General features: G+C 37.1%; 1 protein-coding gene across 4 annotated transcripts in view; it reads right to left on the reverse strand.

Annotated features, from left to right (window-relative positions):
* mtcl1 (microtubule crosslinking factor 1) overlaps positions 1-18,034 on the reverse strand; it is an 87,509-nt gene that overhangs the window by 39,417 nt on the left and 30,058 nt on the right. For 3 of the 4 annotated variants that reach the window (XM_028021605.1, XM_028021608.1, XM_028021607.1), the window contains exons 4-7: positions 16,708-16,767; positions 14,235-15,587; positions 4,859-4,999; positions 92-193 (exon numbers count right to left, since the gene is read on the reverse strand). In XM_028021605.1, the coding sequence (XP_027877406.1) occupies positions 92-193; positions 4,859-4,999; positions 14,235-15,587; positions 16,708-16,767 (1,656 nt within the window). The remainder of the gene's footprint in view (positions 1-91; positions 194-4,858; positions 5,000-14,234; positions 15,588-16,707; positions 16,768-18,034) is intronic. The other variant, XM_028021606.1, reaches the window with a different exon arrangement.

Raw genomic sequence — 18,034 nt, forward strand, 5'->3', positions numbered from 1 at the left:
TCTTCCTTACAGCCTTGCTTTGTCCAACTAAGGTCCAAATCTCTGCGGTGAAATAGACCTGCCCAAGGTAAACTGTGATGTCATGGCGTACCTGAGGCAGGTTGCTGCCAGGCTCCAGCTCCTCTGTCACTGCTCTCATCCGTCGTTCGTGATCCAGACGAAACTGAACCTCAGCAGCCGCCGTATCCCGGTGCTGAACCCACAACAGCACAAAAAGAAAAACTTTTATTAAGATCCAGGCAAAGGTTTTACCACAATTCAAGTTGCGCTTAAAGGCCAAAATGAGAATTTTCTTGCTGATTTTATTTGTTGTTTTTGGTTTATTCACTGCAAAAGAAACCACCAGTTGAGGAGAACTTGTCAGATAACTTGCTTAAGATGTTTTATTTAGTTTTACTAAATTAAAGTATTTGGTACTGTGCTGTTTTTAAAGACATGCATCTTAGTTAATTAAAATACCACTGAACATTTATAACTAATATATGGTGGCATTACACAGAGAGAAACTTATTTCAAGCAATTCTTCTGTCAATTCTGATGAATACGGCAATGCAGGTAATCAAAACCCAAACGTCAGTTTTTCAGAAAAAATTTAGATTATACAAGACAAAAAAAAAACAGAACTTAATTTTTGAGAATTTCTAGCTAATTTTAACTCTTTTCTTTTTGGCACAAACTACTCTCTGTTTTTTCCATCTAAAATGGCCCTAATATGGCGATAGACTGGATGTTAATTTTTAAAAATGATTAAAAATGTGTGATTAAACAATTTATTAGATTTTTTTAGAAATTCTCATCTTTCCTACAGCTTTCTTGGGCTCCTATCTGCCTGTAGGTGGACCTCCAGGCGCCCGTGCCCCCCACCTTGAAAAACACTGACCTAATAGTTTTCAGAGAAACTGAATTTTGGCCGTTAATTAGCTGTAACCCAAATATGAAAGTATTTTCCTATGCCATTTTAATTTTTTTTTAGATGCAAATAAATGTATTTCTGATCAATGCTGTAGGTTGAATAACACAGCTTCAGCAAGAACTTCTCTTATTTGCTTTTGCGTATTTTTATGAATATGGATGTGATCATTAGTGTTTAAAAGTAATAATCACATAGTTAAATTCAACCCACAGAATTAATGTTACATTTTTAATTTCCCTCTCTGCACCTAATCAGTTTGCGCCGTCGGTAAATTGAGCTCCTCGGTTTGTCCTGACCCGGCATCACCTCCCTGTCAAGCCCAATGTCAAATGAAATGCAAATCACACATGCTGACTGCGCAGTGCTAATCCTGCCATATCCAAGCTGCTTTCCCATTCACCCATTCATTTATTTCACCCCACAGATTAGGCTGCTGCTGAAAGCACAGGAGATGAACAAAAAGTCCACACGAATGTGCTATAACCGTGACTACAGCAGCAATGTGCCGCATCACCACTGCCAGCATTACGTAACTCTATAAACACAAACATCAGCTGGTGATTATGAATGGCCTCAGCGTATAGAGCTAAGACGTTAAAAACAAGAGATACATGATATTTATGGTGCACAATGTGTATTTAAATGTTTAGTTTAATCAGTTGAGTATGGCAAGTGAGTCTGTTCAGTGGTGAACCGGCGCCAGGGGGCATCGCTTCGCTTCGGGGTGAAATGTGTGCAGACTCAGCTCTGATACCTCTAACAGTCACATCAACAGCAGATTTTAGCTGCTGAAGCCTTGAAGGACAAAAAACTGGCAGCAGAACAACTAATCCCAACTATCACTGCATGTATGAAATGTAAAACCAAACAAATAAAAAAGAGATAAAAATTAAACCATCAGTAGATATGGGGATGTGACATTAGTAAATGTGACGGGAATGTATGGAGAAAAATAGCTGTCAAAAAACATGAAAATGTATGTACAAGCCAACGTGTGCTCTTTTTTTCTTAAGGATTTCCTTCACAAACAAAACATATAATCACCATTACATATTTGATTTGACATATTTGAAGTTTTTTTCTGCACACATTTACTTGTACATACACTTTTTTTGACAGAAACATCCTCCATAGAGGTGAGATTGTGTTTATAGTCAAGTGATTGTTGGTTGAATGTCAAACGTGATAAATTTCGGGGACATTTTTAAGGTTTTGTAAGAGAGTTAACTGAATTTCACCCTATTCAAACAAAAAGCAAAATTTAAATTACACTAAAACTAATCACACTGTAAAAATGACACAAAACAAGTCTGAGAGGCTATAATATTTGCTATTATTAATAATAATAATAATAATAGTTTTGGGTCAATTTGGACACCCATTTCGACTTCTTTTTTTCCACTTAACAGGTTTGTATCCATGTAATTAACCGCTGCATACCAGTTAATTAAATATTTTGATGAACTATAACGATTAAAAAATAAAAATATGTTTAACTGTAAGCTTAATTTATTGCATATTTCACAATTTTAGAATTTATAAATGATATATATAAACTATTTCCATTGTTTGTGATTCAGATCCCTGTTTGGGCAAGTTGATTTATAAAAATATAGTTTTATTTTCAAAGTGTGAAACGTTCCCGAAGCTTGCACGAAGTGGCTCGTAGTCAATACAAAACATCATTTCCATATATAAAAAAATCAACAAAAGCATAAAAAAGTGAAAGAAGGAACTACTGATAATACATAATAGTATTCATAAAAGTTTAATACAAAACATTTGAGCTATTTTAGTTTCACCAGCTCCCAAAAATAACTTCTGAATATTGACTTCACAGCTATATGCGTAAATAATGTGACTGTGGTTCTCAACATGTGAATTTTAATTTGTGAACTTTACCTTAACTGCTAACTAAAAGCGGTTACACATGAAAATACAATTTCTATGTATTTTTTATAGCCGTTAAACAGATAATGGTTAATTTCTTCCTGATGATGTTGTGCTGCTGTGTCACTTGTTTACTCTAAATTTAGAGTTTATCAGCTAATGTAACTTTCAAATAATTAAAATAATATGGCACTTAAATTCTAATCTGCATTTCAAAATCCAAAACATTTTTTGGGGGGGTTGTTACTCCTGTAAGGTTAAATCAATATGCATAACATCCATAACACTGGTGTGATCAGGATTTTCCCCATTAAAAGCCTGGCGGGCCACCAGGCTTTACTTGACCCCCCACCAGGCTAAGCATTGTTTGTTTATTTATTTTAATGCTCCAGTAAAAGTGACAGCAAAGACGGGTTTTAATATATATAGTAAAACATCAGTAATCTTTAGCAGACAGTTATCCATTTTAAAAAGATAATTGCATTTGATTCTGTATACAAAACCTACAGAAATACCAGCTTTATTCAGTGCACTGCTATATTCGCTTTGTTGTTGGTGCTTTATTTCCAAAATTTCCTGTTAACTTTTAACATTTTTTAACACAAAAACACAGTGGGGCAACTAGTAACTAGTGCCCGTACCATCGGGTTTAGTTTTTGGGGGAACTCCTATATTATGTAAGCTAAGCACAAATGGTGCTAATGTACGTTAGGTTAGAAATGGGGTTGACATGTTGGCCTGGCGCCGCTCTTGTGGCCACTGGCGCCAAGTGTCTTGAATGAGTTCTTGTCCACTGGCGTCTTAACGGCTTGGTTTGGTTTCCATATCTTGTCTAGTAAAAATACGTTGCTTAGGCTCAATAATGTGGCAAACAAGATAATTGGAGTGAAGAAAGCCCAGCTCCAACAAATATACACCCATATTAGCTCTCTCAGGCTTACTCTGAGAGCTAAGGCTAAACTGATTTTTAACATCCAGTCTAGAGAGTTCGATCTTCTTCCATCTGATCACCGCTTTAGGCTGCCTAAGATCAGAAATCAGCGAATTAGGGGTTTCTTTCATTTCTACAGCCATTTCTGAGCTTAACCTCCCTGGCTTCAACTGTATCCAAACCACTTTCTAGGTTTTATTAAATGCATATTTTATATTCATAGTATCTATAAATGCACTAACAAAATAAATGTGATGTTTTCCATTTTCTGTGTATTTTGGTGCCTACTGCAAACCAAGTTCCCATTTCCCAAAATGAATAAAACTGAAACTGAAACTGTATGGTGGCGGTAGGGTGAACTCAAATAAAAATCTGCTTAGGGCTCTGAAAAAGCTTGGGCCGGCCCTAAGCTTGACACATGCACCATACATAAATGCACTTTAAAAATAAAAATAAAAAACTTCTCTAATTTACGGCAAAATACCAGCAGCTAGCTGATGGAAAATGACAAAAAAACCAAAACATTTTCATCATTTTTATTAAGCTACAAAGATTTCCCTCCCTCACAGAATCCCCATCTTATTGAACTAAAATATATATAATTATTATTTTGATCCATGTTTTTGGAGGAAATAGATTGTGCTTACATTTACAATACACTATAAAATCCCTCTCCCTACATATGGAGAGGAATATAATTTTAACGTATAAATACGGTAAAATACCAGCAGGTTGCCAGACGTTTGACGTATAAACACAGATTTTACCAGAATGGATTTCACCAGAACAGTAACATTCTGGCAACCACAGCCGCTGGTATTTTACCGTAAATTAGTGACTTTTTTTTTTTTAAGTGTATGTTAAGCATTAAAAGCTACAGATTGTTTTGAAATTCTACTTAAAAATTCATTAAATCCTGTGGAGCTTCATTAGGCGGCTGCTCACTCTAAGGTGAAAACTTTAAGTCACATTTTGCTCTGAATCATTTTAGTTGAGGGAGCAATTAAATTAAAACAGCATCCGTCTCAAAATCTGTTCAGATCCATGTGTTAAGACCTGGCAGAGGGCCTAAACTGGTGGTGATGTGGAGATATAGAGGAGGGAAGGAGGGAGGAGGCACTGACCTCTAATCTTAAAGCCAGGGGTCTGTGGTACATGGGGAGTCCCGTGGCTCCCCTGCTCTGGGCCGGGCCCCCAACCTGGCTCTGGGGCTCCACGCCTCGCTCCTGTCCTAGACGCCACTCCAGCTCATCCCTCTGAACGGACTGTGAGTGACATGGGAAGGGAGGGTAAAGGGGTGGTGGCCGTGGTAAAGGGGTAGAAGGGTGGGCAACGGGTACAAGGGATGGCCGTGGTCATGATGAGAGGTGGGGGGGGACATGTGTGAAGTGGATTGTGGACAAAACAGACAAAAGACACCAAATAGGGTAAGGGACCAAGGAAAGAAAGCAAGCAGGAGGGGAAAATTAAAATAAAATAAAATGATAAAGAATATAAGCAGGAGAGGGGATGCAAATAAAAAAAAATCAACTAACAGACTAAACGGTGTGGAGAACGGTCAGACTAGAGTACGAAGAAAAGCGCAAAAAGGAACACCAACTTAAAGATGACGGCGTATGAGAGAGATGAGAAGAGAACAAGAATGAGGATGAACAAAATCATGGGCTGAAACATCTGATGGGAACACAAAGAGGAACAAAGAGAGGGAACCGGGGGGAAAAGAATGCAAAACACTTGTTATGAAGCGCATGCAATGAGGGATACATGAGTCCAAACCAACAGCTGAGAAATACCACGGAAAATTGCAGAGCGAGAGCTAGCACGCTAATGGTTTTTCTAACACATGTCAGCGCACAGTCATGTGTGCCACAGAAGCAAAAGTCTAAGGAAAGCATCTAAAAGTCTGTATGAAGCAAATTATATCAGCATTGAAAAATTCATAGGCGTTTTATTTGACATTTTTGAGCACAAACCAGTTACAAGCTATAGAACCTCTTAAAGTGTTAACTGTGTTAGCATGTGCTAACGATTACTAGCTAACAATAAAGCTAAAGCTTCCCAAGACAAAAAGCCTTGCTCAATGGAAAGAAATATTAAAAGTATAAAACATACACGAATTCCTAATAAATTTTATTGTAAAATTACATACCTTGAGACTGTGGTAGCATGTGCTAACGGTTACTAGCTAACCGTTTGCTAAGACAAAAAAGCATGGAACAAAGGAAAAAAAAATTATATAGAAATTCCTAATTATTCCTCTTTTTTAAAGTTGTAAGCAAGAACTCATTAGTTGCATGCCTTGAAACTGTGCTAAAATGTACTAACAGTTGCAAGCTAACAAAGTTAGCCAAAAAAACAAAAAAAAACATTCACCAAAGGAGTAAAAACTCATATCGTTCATCTAAAAATCCCTTAACATTTTTGTTTGAAAAACGATAGCTGCACTTTTTGAAGCTTTGAACATTAATGATTATCATCTGGCCATAAAGTTTTCCGAGACTTTATATACTTTTTCCAAATTAGCTTGATTTTATCCAAGGATTTGTTTCAAATATTGGCAAATTAAGTGAAAGTTTTATGACAAAAACAACAATATTATTGCTAATCAAAAACTACAAATGATTCAAACAGAAGACATTGTAGTTGCTATTTAAAGAAAAATATTTTTAGGGTAGTTATAGTAGAGGAAGTTATTTTGCATTTGAATCTGGTCGTTTTAACTGAAATGTTTAAGTCTCCGTTTAAACTTAAAAGTTAAAGTTGTTTATATCACACAGGAAGAAACATCAGTACAGATATTGCATTTACATTTCTGAGAATCTAATTCCAACAAAGTAAAAAAAAGTCGTCTACGAATTTTCAGCATATTTACTTTGACACAACCACATGAAATCACAAAAAAGTTAAAGTTATAAAAGGTGGGTTGCTCTGGTTTTAATAATTAATAAATAATTAATAAATATTTTTGTTAAACTTTTAAGATGTTTAAACAAGTTAATGTTATTTGCCTTACTTGAAGCAAAGCTTGTAGAAATGGAGAGGACTCAGTTTAATTTATTCCAGTAAAGTTCAAGCTGAAATAAATTTAAAACAGAGTTGAGTTGGCGTTAGATTCGTGTGGTCAAACAGCAAACATCAACAGATCTTTATGAGCGAGTAAGAAAGAGCCACAAACACCCGAGGCTAATAAATCAAATCTGCTCTTTCATGGGAGAATGTGTACATTTCTGTCTGAGCTGCAGTTTTTAGCTCATTTATTGTACGTAGAATTAAATAAAAACTAATGAATTTGGAAGATGTTGTTCTACATTTACTTTGACGTCTGATACTGGCAAGTGCTGTTATCACATACTACAGGTAACACATATGTTCTATTCGTACTATTACCATAACTACAAGGTTATTTGCAGTAATTCACAAAGGGTACGATTATTTATTTACCCAAAATATTTGCACCTTTTAACTTTCACCCCTAATTGCATATTCATTTGAAACTAAAATCAGAAACCTTAAGTCCAAGTCAAGACTTTGGAGTTTTTTTTGTGGTTAAAATAGGTTGTAACCATTCCTACATTCAGCTAAAAGGTCACATTAGCTAGTAAACAGTTTATGTTTACTATTAAAAACAATGAAAGCGTCTTTTGTTATGTAATACATAGGAATCCAGCGTACATTGTTTTCTAAAAGAGATTATGGCTAAATTCTACAATCAAAATAAAAATTACAAACTATTATTCTGCTGGAAGCTGAACCTTGCACACATGTCAGATTTTAGGTCTCAACAATTTGTTAAATCAAAAACATTTTCTGATCTTTGAATAAATTAAACATAATTTTGCCAGAGACAAACTTCATCAGTAAGCTCTAGCCATATGTCTACTCAAGGTTTTTTCAACGAGAATTCTCAAGACTGCAAACCACGTACAGGCACGTTTGGAGCAAAAAAGAGTGATAACTGTTAGTCCGCAGTGCGCAGTCAACATTACTGCTACCGCCTGCTGTCATGGAAACCATGGAATTGTCATAGCAACCATTTTGTTTTTCACTTCTTAAGGCCAAGCGTAATTGTCTCACTTGTGTGTTTGTTCAGAAAGCAGATAGTAAGCTTATGAAGTGAATTGGTCTGTTGTGTTGCTGTCTTTCATTATGATGGCTTTTTAACAGTTTTTGGAGATTGGCCAGGTTTATCAAATATCCTCACTTGAAACCAAATAGTCCCCAATCAGCCACGTGTGTAACCATACAAAAACATCACAGATCTGTACGCATTTGGATTTAAAGTAAATTTCAAATCAAAAAACAAATAATTAAAAATATTAAGTAATCTTTTTCCTACTTTTATATACAGTACAGAGCAAAGGTTTGGACACACCTAATGAGTTTCCTTTATTTTCATGACTATTGACATTGTAGATTCACACTGAAGGCATCAAAACTATGAATAACACATGTGGAAATATGCACTAAACAAAAAAGTGTAAAACAACTGAAAATACCCCTTATATTCTAGTTTCTTCAAAGTAGCAACCTTTTGCTGTGATTACTGCTTTGCACACACTCTGCATTTTCTTGATGAGCTTCAAGAGGTAGTCACCTGAAATGGTTTTCACTTCATAGCTGTGCCCTGTCAGGTTAATAAGTGGGATTTCTTCCCTTATAAATAGTCATGAAAATAAAGAAAACCCATTGAATTAGAAAGGTGTGTCCAAACTTTTGGTCTGTACTGTATATAAAGCCAGAAGCCATGTTGTTAAAATAATAATTTCAATATAATTGAAAATTTTTAATATATCACTTCTGCTGTTGAGACTCAAGTCTTTAAAGCCCGAGTCTACGTCAACTCAAGACTCGAGTCTTTGTTTTTGTGTGACCTGAGTTCAATTCAAATCGAAGGCTACGCTCACACAGCAGACAAATGCGACTCAAAGCCAATTTTTGTGCCCAAATGTGACTCAAATCTGACTTTTTCATGGTAGTCTGAGAGGCTCAATCCCAATATTCTCACCCCCCGAAAATATCAAATTTGTGCCACTTCCACATGTGATACTACATCGAATATGTATGCAATCAGAACAGCCATGTCACATCTTATCTGACTTTAACGTAATTGTTGTCAGACATGTGTCATAATTCTACATCAGAATAAGCCATACGATGTAAAACAGGGCGTAAACAATGGTTGAAAATTATAATTATGAAAATTATCAGAGAAGTGTCAGTGAACGTATCGCAGTGAGCGAACGTATCTTGGTTCCAACTACATAACCAAACAAACTTCTCTGCAGAAGTCGAGGTCAATGTGCTACAAACGGTCGTTGCTAGTAGTTGTGTTTTCTTGCGTAGTAGCTTCCTTCTTCTTGTGACAATCTTGTGACGTTACTGTCGGCTCCCATTACTTTAATATCGATTCCTAAACAGTGACAACCATTAATGTTAACCATTAAGGTTCTTACATTGTGCTTCCGCACACACAAAAATGTGAGATTGTGGCCGCATTTTAATTAGTAGTACAAACAACCACGCAAAAAAACAAGAAAACTATTTCGGTGGAGAACTTAACCCTAAATCTAGGAGTAGATCTGGAGCAGTTTCTTCAAGTTTGTTTTGTTTTAGGTCATAAATATAAAATTTGCAGTTAAATGTCTTTCAGAGAAAAATACATTATAAAGAGTATTGTTGTTCCTTTGGTGACTGTATTTATTGGTCAAATGTATTTTTTTTACAAACATCTGGACTAAGTACTGGCTATTAGAGAAGCGGTTAGCTGTGATTAAACCACCCAGCTTCTCCCAGACTAACCAGTAAATCCTACAGGTAGAGAAGCAAAGCAGGAACAAGTCATTAGACAAAATGAGCGTTCAGAAAGTTTTAAAACTTTCTCTACAAAGAAGACAGGGTTCTCCTAGTGATATGTGTTTAAAGATAGTTTGTTTTATTTCTAATCGGGTCTGACTGATTTGAAAAAAACACAAGATGTTTGCTTGATCATGTAGCAGAGAGATAATGAAGCTGCTTTGGAAAAGTAAACCGTACGGACATGTTTGCTTACACTGAGCTGCAGTAAAACATGGACAGAAAGCAGGATGCCAGGCAACAAGGTTCTTCCACAGGCCACTCATACAGCACCATGCAACTAATGTCACTAAACATGTTATTTTTTTCCCAAATTTTACAGTCTGTGTCTCTAAAAACACAATAAAGTTACCACTTCCCTCCTGTAGGTCTAAGTATGTGACATGACATACTGTAAAAACACAAAAGCCAAACCATTTATGCAGCAAAAAAAATTATAATCAGAATAGGAGTGGGCAATATGGATAAGTTTTTGTAGTATTAATGTGATAATAACAAAAATTCTAATAGAAACCGTATTAATTATTTTGCATGACAAAGAATTCATGACCAGCTTTTGAAAAACATTTCTATTTGAAATTAGCTTCTTTTCAAGACGCCACATACTTAAAGTGTGATTTATTTAACTAAAACTGCATATGGACACTTAAATTAATATATTTTATTGATGCTCTTGTGAAATAAATAGTAGAGAAAATAGTCAAAATAATATTTTCGTCAGTTTTTTTTAACATAACCTGGAATTTATCATCACAACAATAAATCATAAGAAATTTCTCACGATAAATAATAAACAATAAACGATACAATATATGCCCACCCCGGTTCTTGTTGTTCAATAAATAAGAATCTAGCGTACATTGTTTTACAACAAGATTTATGGTTAAATTCTACAATTGAACTAAAACTGATTAGGTAATTTCTGCTTGAAATTGTATCTTGCTCAGGCTAATTGACCATGTACACACATATCAAACCTTTAGTATTTAAACATTAACCAATATGGGAAATTAAAATACTAATATTTTCATCTTCAAATTATTCAAACATAATTTTATTGGACCAAAACTTCATCAAAAAGCCTGAGCCTAAGGTATATTTCCTTCATGTTTATTTCAACAGAACTGATATTTATTGATGCTCTTATGGGAAAACTGTGGAAAAAACTTTATTTCAAACATCAACTGAAATTTATAGAGACAACAATAAATCGAAAATCTCATCATGACAAGAAATGTATTATTACAAACTATAAACTATTCAATAATTGCCCACTCCTACTCTTATCATTCAATAAATAGGAACATACATATCAAACCTTTAGTATTTAAACATAAACCAATATGGTAAACTGAAAAACAAACATTTTTCTCTTTTAATAAATCAAACAATTATTTTGGACCAAAACGTCATCAATAAATGTCGTATTTTTGAATTCACTGATAATATTCTTGACGCTCTTGTGGAAAAAAACTGTAGAAAAAATAGTATTTTAAACATTAACTGGAGTTTATTGTCACAATAATAAATCAAAAATCTCATCATGACAAAAAAAATTCATCACGATAAACGATACAATCATTGCCCACCCCTAGATCAGAATAATGCAGCAGAACGTTAAAGATAAATCTTTACCATGCAACAAATTCAGAAGGAGGCCCAGAAAGTTGAGCCAGATGGAAGAAGCTGATGTGACCCGTTCAGTACTTACTCCATTCACACCAAGCAAACTCCACTCAGCGCCCCGGGGGACTGGAAGCAGGAAGGCTGCAGACAGTGAGTGCAGGGAGGCGGACAGGCAGGGCTGCTGGCTATGAGGATGTGCATGGAGATGCAGATGTGGATGCAGCGGCAGCAGGAAGCGATGGCGGTGGCAGTGGGACTGAGGAGAAGTGGTGTCTATTGCCAGTGTGGCAGAGCTGGGTGGCTTATCATGAAGCGACCTGAGACTGGAGGTCAACAGGGACCTACCACATTTTTGACAACATCCAATTTTTTAGGGTGATTTTGTTTTCCCTTCGCAATGAAACATTAAGGCTAGCTGTACTAATAAAAAGAAATAACACTTCAGCTTTAGTACCACATTACAGAAAGATAAATCTTTTAAATGATTCAGAAATGCTTAAACCTGCAGTATGTAACTTTTATAAAAATATTTTCACATTTGTTGAAATTGTTACTATGTTGTGACGGTCTAATGAGAGAAAATAAATGAAGCTTTCCCAGTGCTAACAAAAAGCTACCAATCAGAACAAAAAGGCGGGTCTTAGCGCTGTCAATCTTCTTCCCGTCAGCAGAGCCTATCGTGAATGCTAAGGCTACTTAGCATGTCCACTGATGACAGCAGATTAACAGTTTTCCAGTAACAGTAAGTAGTTTATCCACCATTAGCAGGTATAGCAGCATGTTTATGAGGTTGATTGACAGCGCTAGAACCTTTCACCTGGCTCTGATTGGTTGTTTTTGAGTGGGAGTGGTGCATTTCTTCAGACGGCAATAGTAGCTCTGGGAGAAGGTGAAGGAAATCAATCTTTTCACAGATTATCTACCTCATAAACTGTCACAACATGGTGACAATATTAACAAATATGTAAAAAAAAACAAACATATTTTTTTTATAGAAGTTACAAACTCCAACTTTAACCAAAGTGAACAAAACAATCCAAAATATAGATAATAATAATACCAATTTGGCATCAGTAGCAGGTGGCGGCAGATACTGATCGGATCGATAAAAGCGTGCTAAGATTGATACTTCAGTTTCTGATTCCATCTTGGAATTTTATTTTATTTTTGTAGTTTGTCAACTCTACCTCAAAGTAAAAGATTTTTTTACAGTAACTTAGGATTTTTGCAGGTTTCACCACCTCAGATTTAAGACCTTTTTAAGACCACTCTGAATTAAATTTAAGACCTGCATATTTTGCTATGCTCTCCATGTAATTAACCCCCAAAGTGCCAAGCTTTTTTGAACAGAATGCACCTCATATGGGTTGGCAACAGACACGAGCCAATAAATAGCGAAGACGAACTGGCAACACATTTGCACTAAACAAACGATAGACGTAAAAGACTTAGCAAACTAGCTAACAAGGTTATATTAGCGGCCTGACAGAAAAGTCCTGCGAGGAACTAAATAAAAAACTACTAGATTAAATAGTCATTGCAAGACAAAATTTTAATCATGTGACTAGTGCATTTGTAGACAATGTATTTTAATCTTTTAATGCTTTTAAGACATTCTAAAGCCTTAATTTTAGACACTTTAAGGATGTGCAAACACTAACTAGTGCAATACAAAAATTAGCACTGGTTTAGTGGAGAAAAACAATTAGAAAGTATTTTAGTTGCAATGAGTAATGACAGCGTCATCTTTCCAAATAGAACAGTAGTTGTAAGCTGAAATTTTAATAATTTTCTTGAATCTAACCTACAATGAAGCACTATTGAAACGTCATGAACCCATTTTGTTTAAGGACAGGGTAGAAAATTAATCTGAGACACTATAGTAGATCAAATTTTCCTCCAGCCTGATGAGTTTCCCTTTGTTGGGCCTGTCTGTGCAGGTTGCTGCTCACTGTTGTCACCATCTTTAATTAGAACTGATTTCTTTCCACACACACTGCTGACTCAAGCACTCGTCTGGTTGATTTTGGCCTTAAATGCTCCTCTAATGACTGAACACTTGGGAAAGTTTAATGCAGACTCAAATTAATTTAGAATGATTTTACCCATCATTAGCCAAATATCTGGATTGATCTGCTTCGCAAGTAAAGACAGGGACAAATCAATTTTGTTTCATGTTGAGATGATCCTTTTAAGACTGGAAATTGAATAAATTAGGGATGTAGCTAATGATTATTTTAGTTGTCAATTATATTGACAATTAATCGATAAATCTAATTAAAATAAACTGGCATATTCTGCAGATTTTCCATTTAAATATTACAAATACATTAGAAGATGCCAAAAAAACGCATAATCAATTTTCTTATATAAGAAACTGAGCATTTTATTGCCTAAAATGCAATAACATGGCATTCCTTTAGTGTACTCTTAATCATTTGTAGCAAAAGATGCTTCTGCATTTAAAACGTCACATGAAAAGCTCAGTGTTTTGTGCTTCACTTATAATTTGTTGATTATTTTTTATTAAACTATTAATAATTGGACAGGAAAAGGTGGTAAATATAAGATTTTTTGGTGATTTTTATTACATATTTTGAACTTGGTGAAGGTAAAACTGCCACTTGACGAGTTTTGGGTATAACAGATAAAGTAGGGTTTGCTTTATCTTTAATGGAAAATGTATATATTTTTGTACAGTTTTGGCTTATTTACTCGTCTTAATATGTTCTTCTTTCTGCAAATTACCTTTATTGGAGTCTGTATACTCCAGTTAAAGATTAATTAATTACTAAATTAGGTGATGATTATTTCAATAATCGATTAATCATGAGTAATTTGATTAATCGTTTAACCTCTAGTATAAATGTAAGAGCGTAAGAGAACTTTGCTTGAGCCGGTCATTAGAAATGTTTTTCCTTTTATGTTTTTACAAGTAAATAAAGCAGCAGAAGAAATGAAAATTAAAGTAAAAATGTCCCCTTGATCGAACAGAACCGCAGTAAAGTGTCTTGAACTAACCTGGAAGTCTGTGACCAGGTCTCTTCCGAAGGTGCCGATGGGAGAGTCGCGGGACATGGACGTAACCGTAGACAGGAAGCTGCTGGACTCTGTGAGGTTCGGCATTGGAGACAGATCGTCGGTCCTCTCTCTCAGCCCGTCTCCTACATGGTCCAGCTTCTCCATGAAAATGTGCAGTTCTGTACGGAAAGCCTTCATGCGAGTGTTGATGGTGTCCAGAACTTGAGTATCTGGTTTGGATCCGCCTTCCAGGCTCTCCCCTGTGGTCATCAGCAGCCTGCCTTCGAAGATCAGACTGTCTGTGTCAGTGATCAGACGATCGACGGTCTTCCCCAGCCGGTCGGCTTCTCTTTTCACGTTGGCGAATGACTCCCGCTCCTCCCTTCTGCGATTGGCGAGCTCAACGGCACTCAGGTCGCTGCTATCCAAGGGTTTGATGCTTCCCAACCCTGAAGTGGTTCCCGTTTTCTCAAACAGGTCTTCGGAGTCACTCTCTCCGCCAACTGGACCCTCCCGTTTTGGCTGCAGGAGAAGTAGTCGGCCCATTTCCTCCTCTTCTGCAGTCTCTCGGCGGCCGGCGTCACTCTCCGCGTCGCTGTCTCGAGGGCTCCCGGTGCGAAGGCCGAGGTGCGCAGCCAGGTCACAGCGCTGGACGTTGGATATGAGGACTCGGTTCTCGTACTGGAGCTTCATCACCTTCCCGCTCAGCTCGTTGATTTGCATCCGCGCCGATTTAAGCTCCTCCATCATCATACCGCTGCCCCCGTTCCCAGATTTAAACAATCCCACCTCACTGCCTTCGTCAGCGCCGGAGGTGCTGCTGGGGCCAAACTTGAAGCGATTGAGTTCAGACGTCAGCTGCCTGTTGTGGTCCTCAATCTCGGAGATGGATCGGCGCAGAAGTTCTGCTTCCTCTTCAACAAACTGGAGATGTCGCCGCAGCTCACCCGCGGACTCCAACGGGTCTCCGCCGTAAGGAGACGAGGGCATGCTGGCGAAGGGTTCCCTCCCAAAGCAATCTCTTTCGTACTGACTGCGAATGTCTTCGTTCTCCGCTCGCAGGCTGCGGTTTTCCACCTCCAGCTCCACAATCTTCCTCCCCAGGATGTTGGCTTCCTCCTCCACCAGCTTCAGGCGCAGTCGGAGCTCGGCCTCTCGAGTCGTATGAGGGCCGCCACCTGCGCACTCCGTCAGGGGAAGGGGGCTGTCAATGTCGCCGTAAACTGATTTGTACTTCTGCAACTCCTGTTCAAGTTCATCCTTCTCGCGACCCAGCTTTGCCATCTTCTTCCTCATGAGGCCGGACTCCTCTTTGGCGAACTGGAGCTGGCATCGAAGGTCTGCACTATCCTCCTGCGAATAAAGACAAGGCAGGTCAAGACTGGAGAATGGCAAAGTTGAGATTTTAATTGGCAGAGTGACATTTTGTAGCACAATCAAATAAGTTTAGTTGCTATATATGTCAAATATGACTTAAAAAGAAATATGACTTTGTAATTTAAAGTCTTGAAATTGGGTCTCTGTCTCTTTAAGAAGCTCCTGTTCTTTCTGAAACTGCACCTTCAGGAAGTCATCATAACATCGCTCCTCTATTAGCCCTTTAGCAATGTTTTCACCAACGTTTCACTGAGATGTAGCTCATGTAATGAGCTCAGCAGATGCACAGTTCCACAGGGTGTTTGCTAATTGCTGCCGCTAGTCTGAAGGAGTGCTCTGTGAGGCAGAAGCTCAGAGCCTTCAGAAACAACAACTCCAAATTTTTAGACTTGTGCTTTAGCGCTTTTGATAACTCTCAAAACATTTGGCGCACTTAGCTTCCCCTAAATAACATTTCCAGATAAATTATAAAGCGCTAATTTTTGTTTTGTAAACTTTTAGCTGAATAAAATTTGACATCTGTCTTGAACTTCTGGTTATCAAGTAGTTTATGTAATGTACATTTATATTCAATGCACTTATTTCGAAGTTTAGGCAGCAGTTCCATTTCCTCTCTTCTTTTCCACCAATAACTTTATTTAAAACAAGAAACATACAGGAACAAAATAAAACGGAAAATGGAGAACAAGATATAAACATAAACATGACATATAAGGGCGTTATTGAGCATGTAAATTATAATGTTAAAAATAAATATGTACTGAAGGATTGTAGACTTTCAAGGGTACAGACATAATCTAAATGAAAGTTTTAGCATCAGCTTCCACTAAAAACCATGTTGATTTTACACTTTAGGATTAGAGGAACTAATATTTAGGATTAGTGGTTGCGGTGCTGAAATAAATCACCTTTTCAATAATATTCTAATTTATTAAATGGGTTAGTTTGTGGAAGATGCTGATACTCTAAAATAACCAATATTTTCTCTTGAAAAATTGTGCTTTTTTTTACTCCCAGATTTCACCCTCAATCATTTTTATAAGGCTGACGATGTATACTGCATAACACAGTTCAAGTAAAAGGGATTTATTTTTACCTGACTCGAGGATTTCTTGTCCTTAAAAGCTTCCCTGCTTCCGCGTCGCCTCAGTGCAGTCTAAAAGAGAGAAAATAAAATTTTTAAAATGTTCTCCTAGATCATAAATGTTGCTGCAAATTAAAAAAAGATGATCAAGAACACCAACATTGAGACAAAAACCAAGTAAAGAACATTAATGTTTATGATATGATTGGTATTTGATTATTTTTGCTACAAGAAGCGTCAGAAATAAGATATAAGAGGGTTAATCTATGCAATAGGTTGTAGATTAAAATAACAGAAATGCATACTGGGAATTATCCCACATAAATACAAACTGAAAACATTTCCTGATAAACACGATGCGGTGTGCTCTGCTGCATGCTTTGCAACACGATGCTGCTTCACACCAACGCGTCCTCTCGCCTTGCATTGTGTGACACTTCCAAAAAACACCAAAAGGGAGGGGAGAAAAGCATCTGCCTGGCCAGCGTGGAAATCTGTCCTGCAGCTAATACTGCAGTGCACATCGCATGCAAAGCCGGGATAAAAAACAAAAAACAAAACAAGGCAGCCTTCTGCACGCCGGCTTAGCCTCACCAACTGATCAAATCGTTCAGATTTTGTCTTACATCATCATATGACAAACGGGGGGAGAAGATGGAGGAGAAGACAGGAAGGAGAAACCCCAGCTATAAATGGAGCTGCTGCCAGAGACAGATTGCTGCTCGGACGGTTATTTAAAGTCTGACGATCAGCAGAGCTTCCTTCTAGGAACCATAACTGGCTGTTAAACTGTCATGGAGCATCGTTCAGGAATACCTACTACTTACTTAAGATATGAAAAAAGTCATTTAAGTGTCAGATTTTCTCAGAAATCCTTTGAGTCAGTTTTTAGAATAGTTGGGTTTTTATGTGTCGTGTCCAGACGACTTTATACCTATAAGGAGGAAATAAAACCCACCTTTAAGGCTGCGATCACACTGCAGCCCTAAGTGGCCCAATTCTATATATGCCTTTATGCGACCTGTGTCTGATCTTTTTATGACAGTCGGATTTTAACACAGGTCGGACTTTGTTTTTTTTTTTTTTTTTTTTTTTGTCGAATGCGACCCAGGCCACTTGGATATCCGATACGTATCTGATCCTTTCGAAAGTGACCTGAATCCTAACGGCCAGGTCCAGATGACAAACGTCACGATGTTTATCAAGTCGTGATAAAGTCCCGCAAAAAAAAAAAAAAAACAACAACAATCATGGCGGACAATAATGAGGATTAAGTTGTTAATGTGCTGCTCCGGTCGGACAACAACTTGAAAATCGTTAGCTACGCTCCACCGTTAGC

The sequence above is a fragment of the Xiphophorus couchianus genome, chromosome 6, assembly GCF_001444195.1.
Source record: "Xiphophorus couchianus chromosome 6, X_couchianus-1.0, whole genome shotgun sequence".
Taxonomy (NCBI): domain Eukaryota; kingdom Metazoa; phylum Chordata; class Actinopteri; order Cyprinodontiformes; family Poeciliidae; genus Xiphophorus; species Xiphophorus couchianus.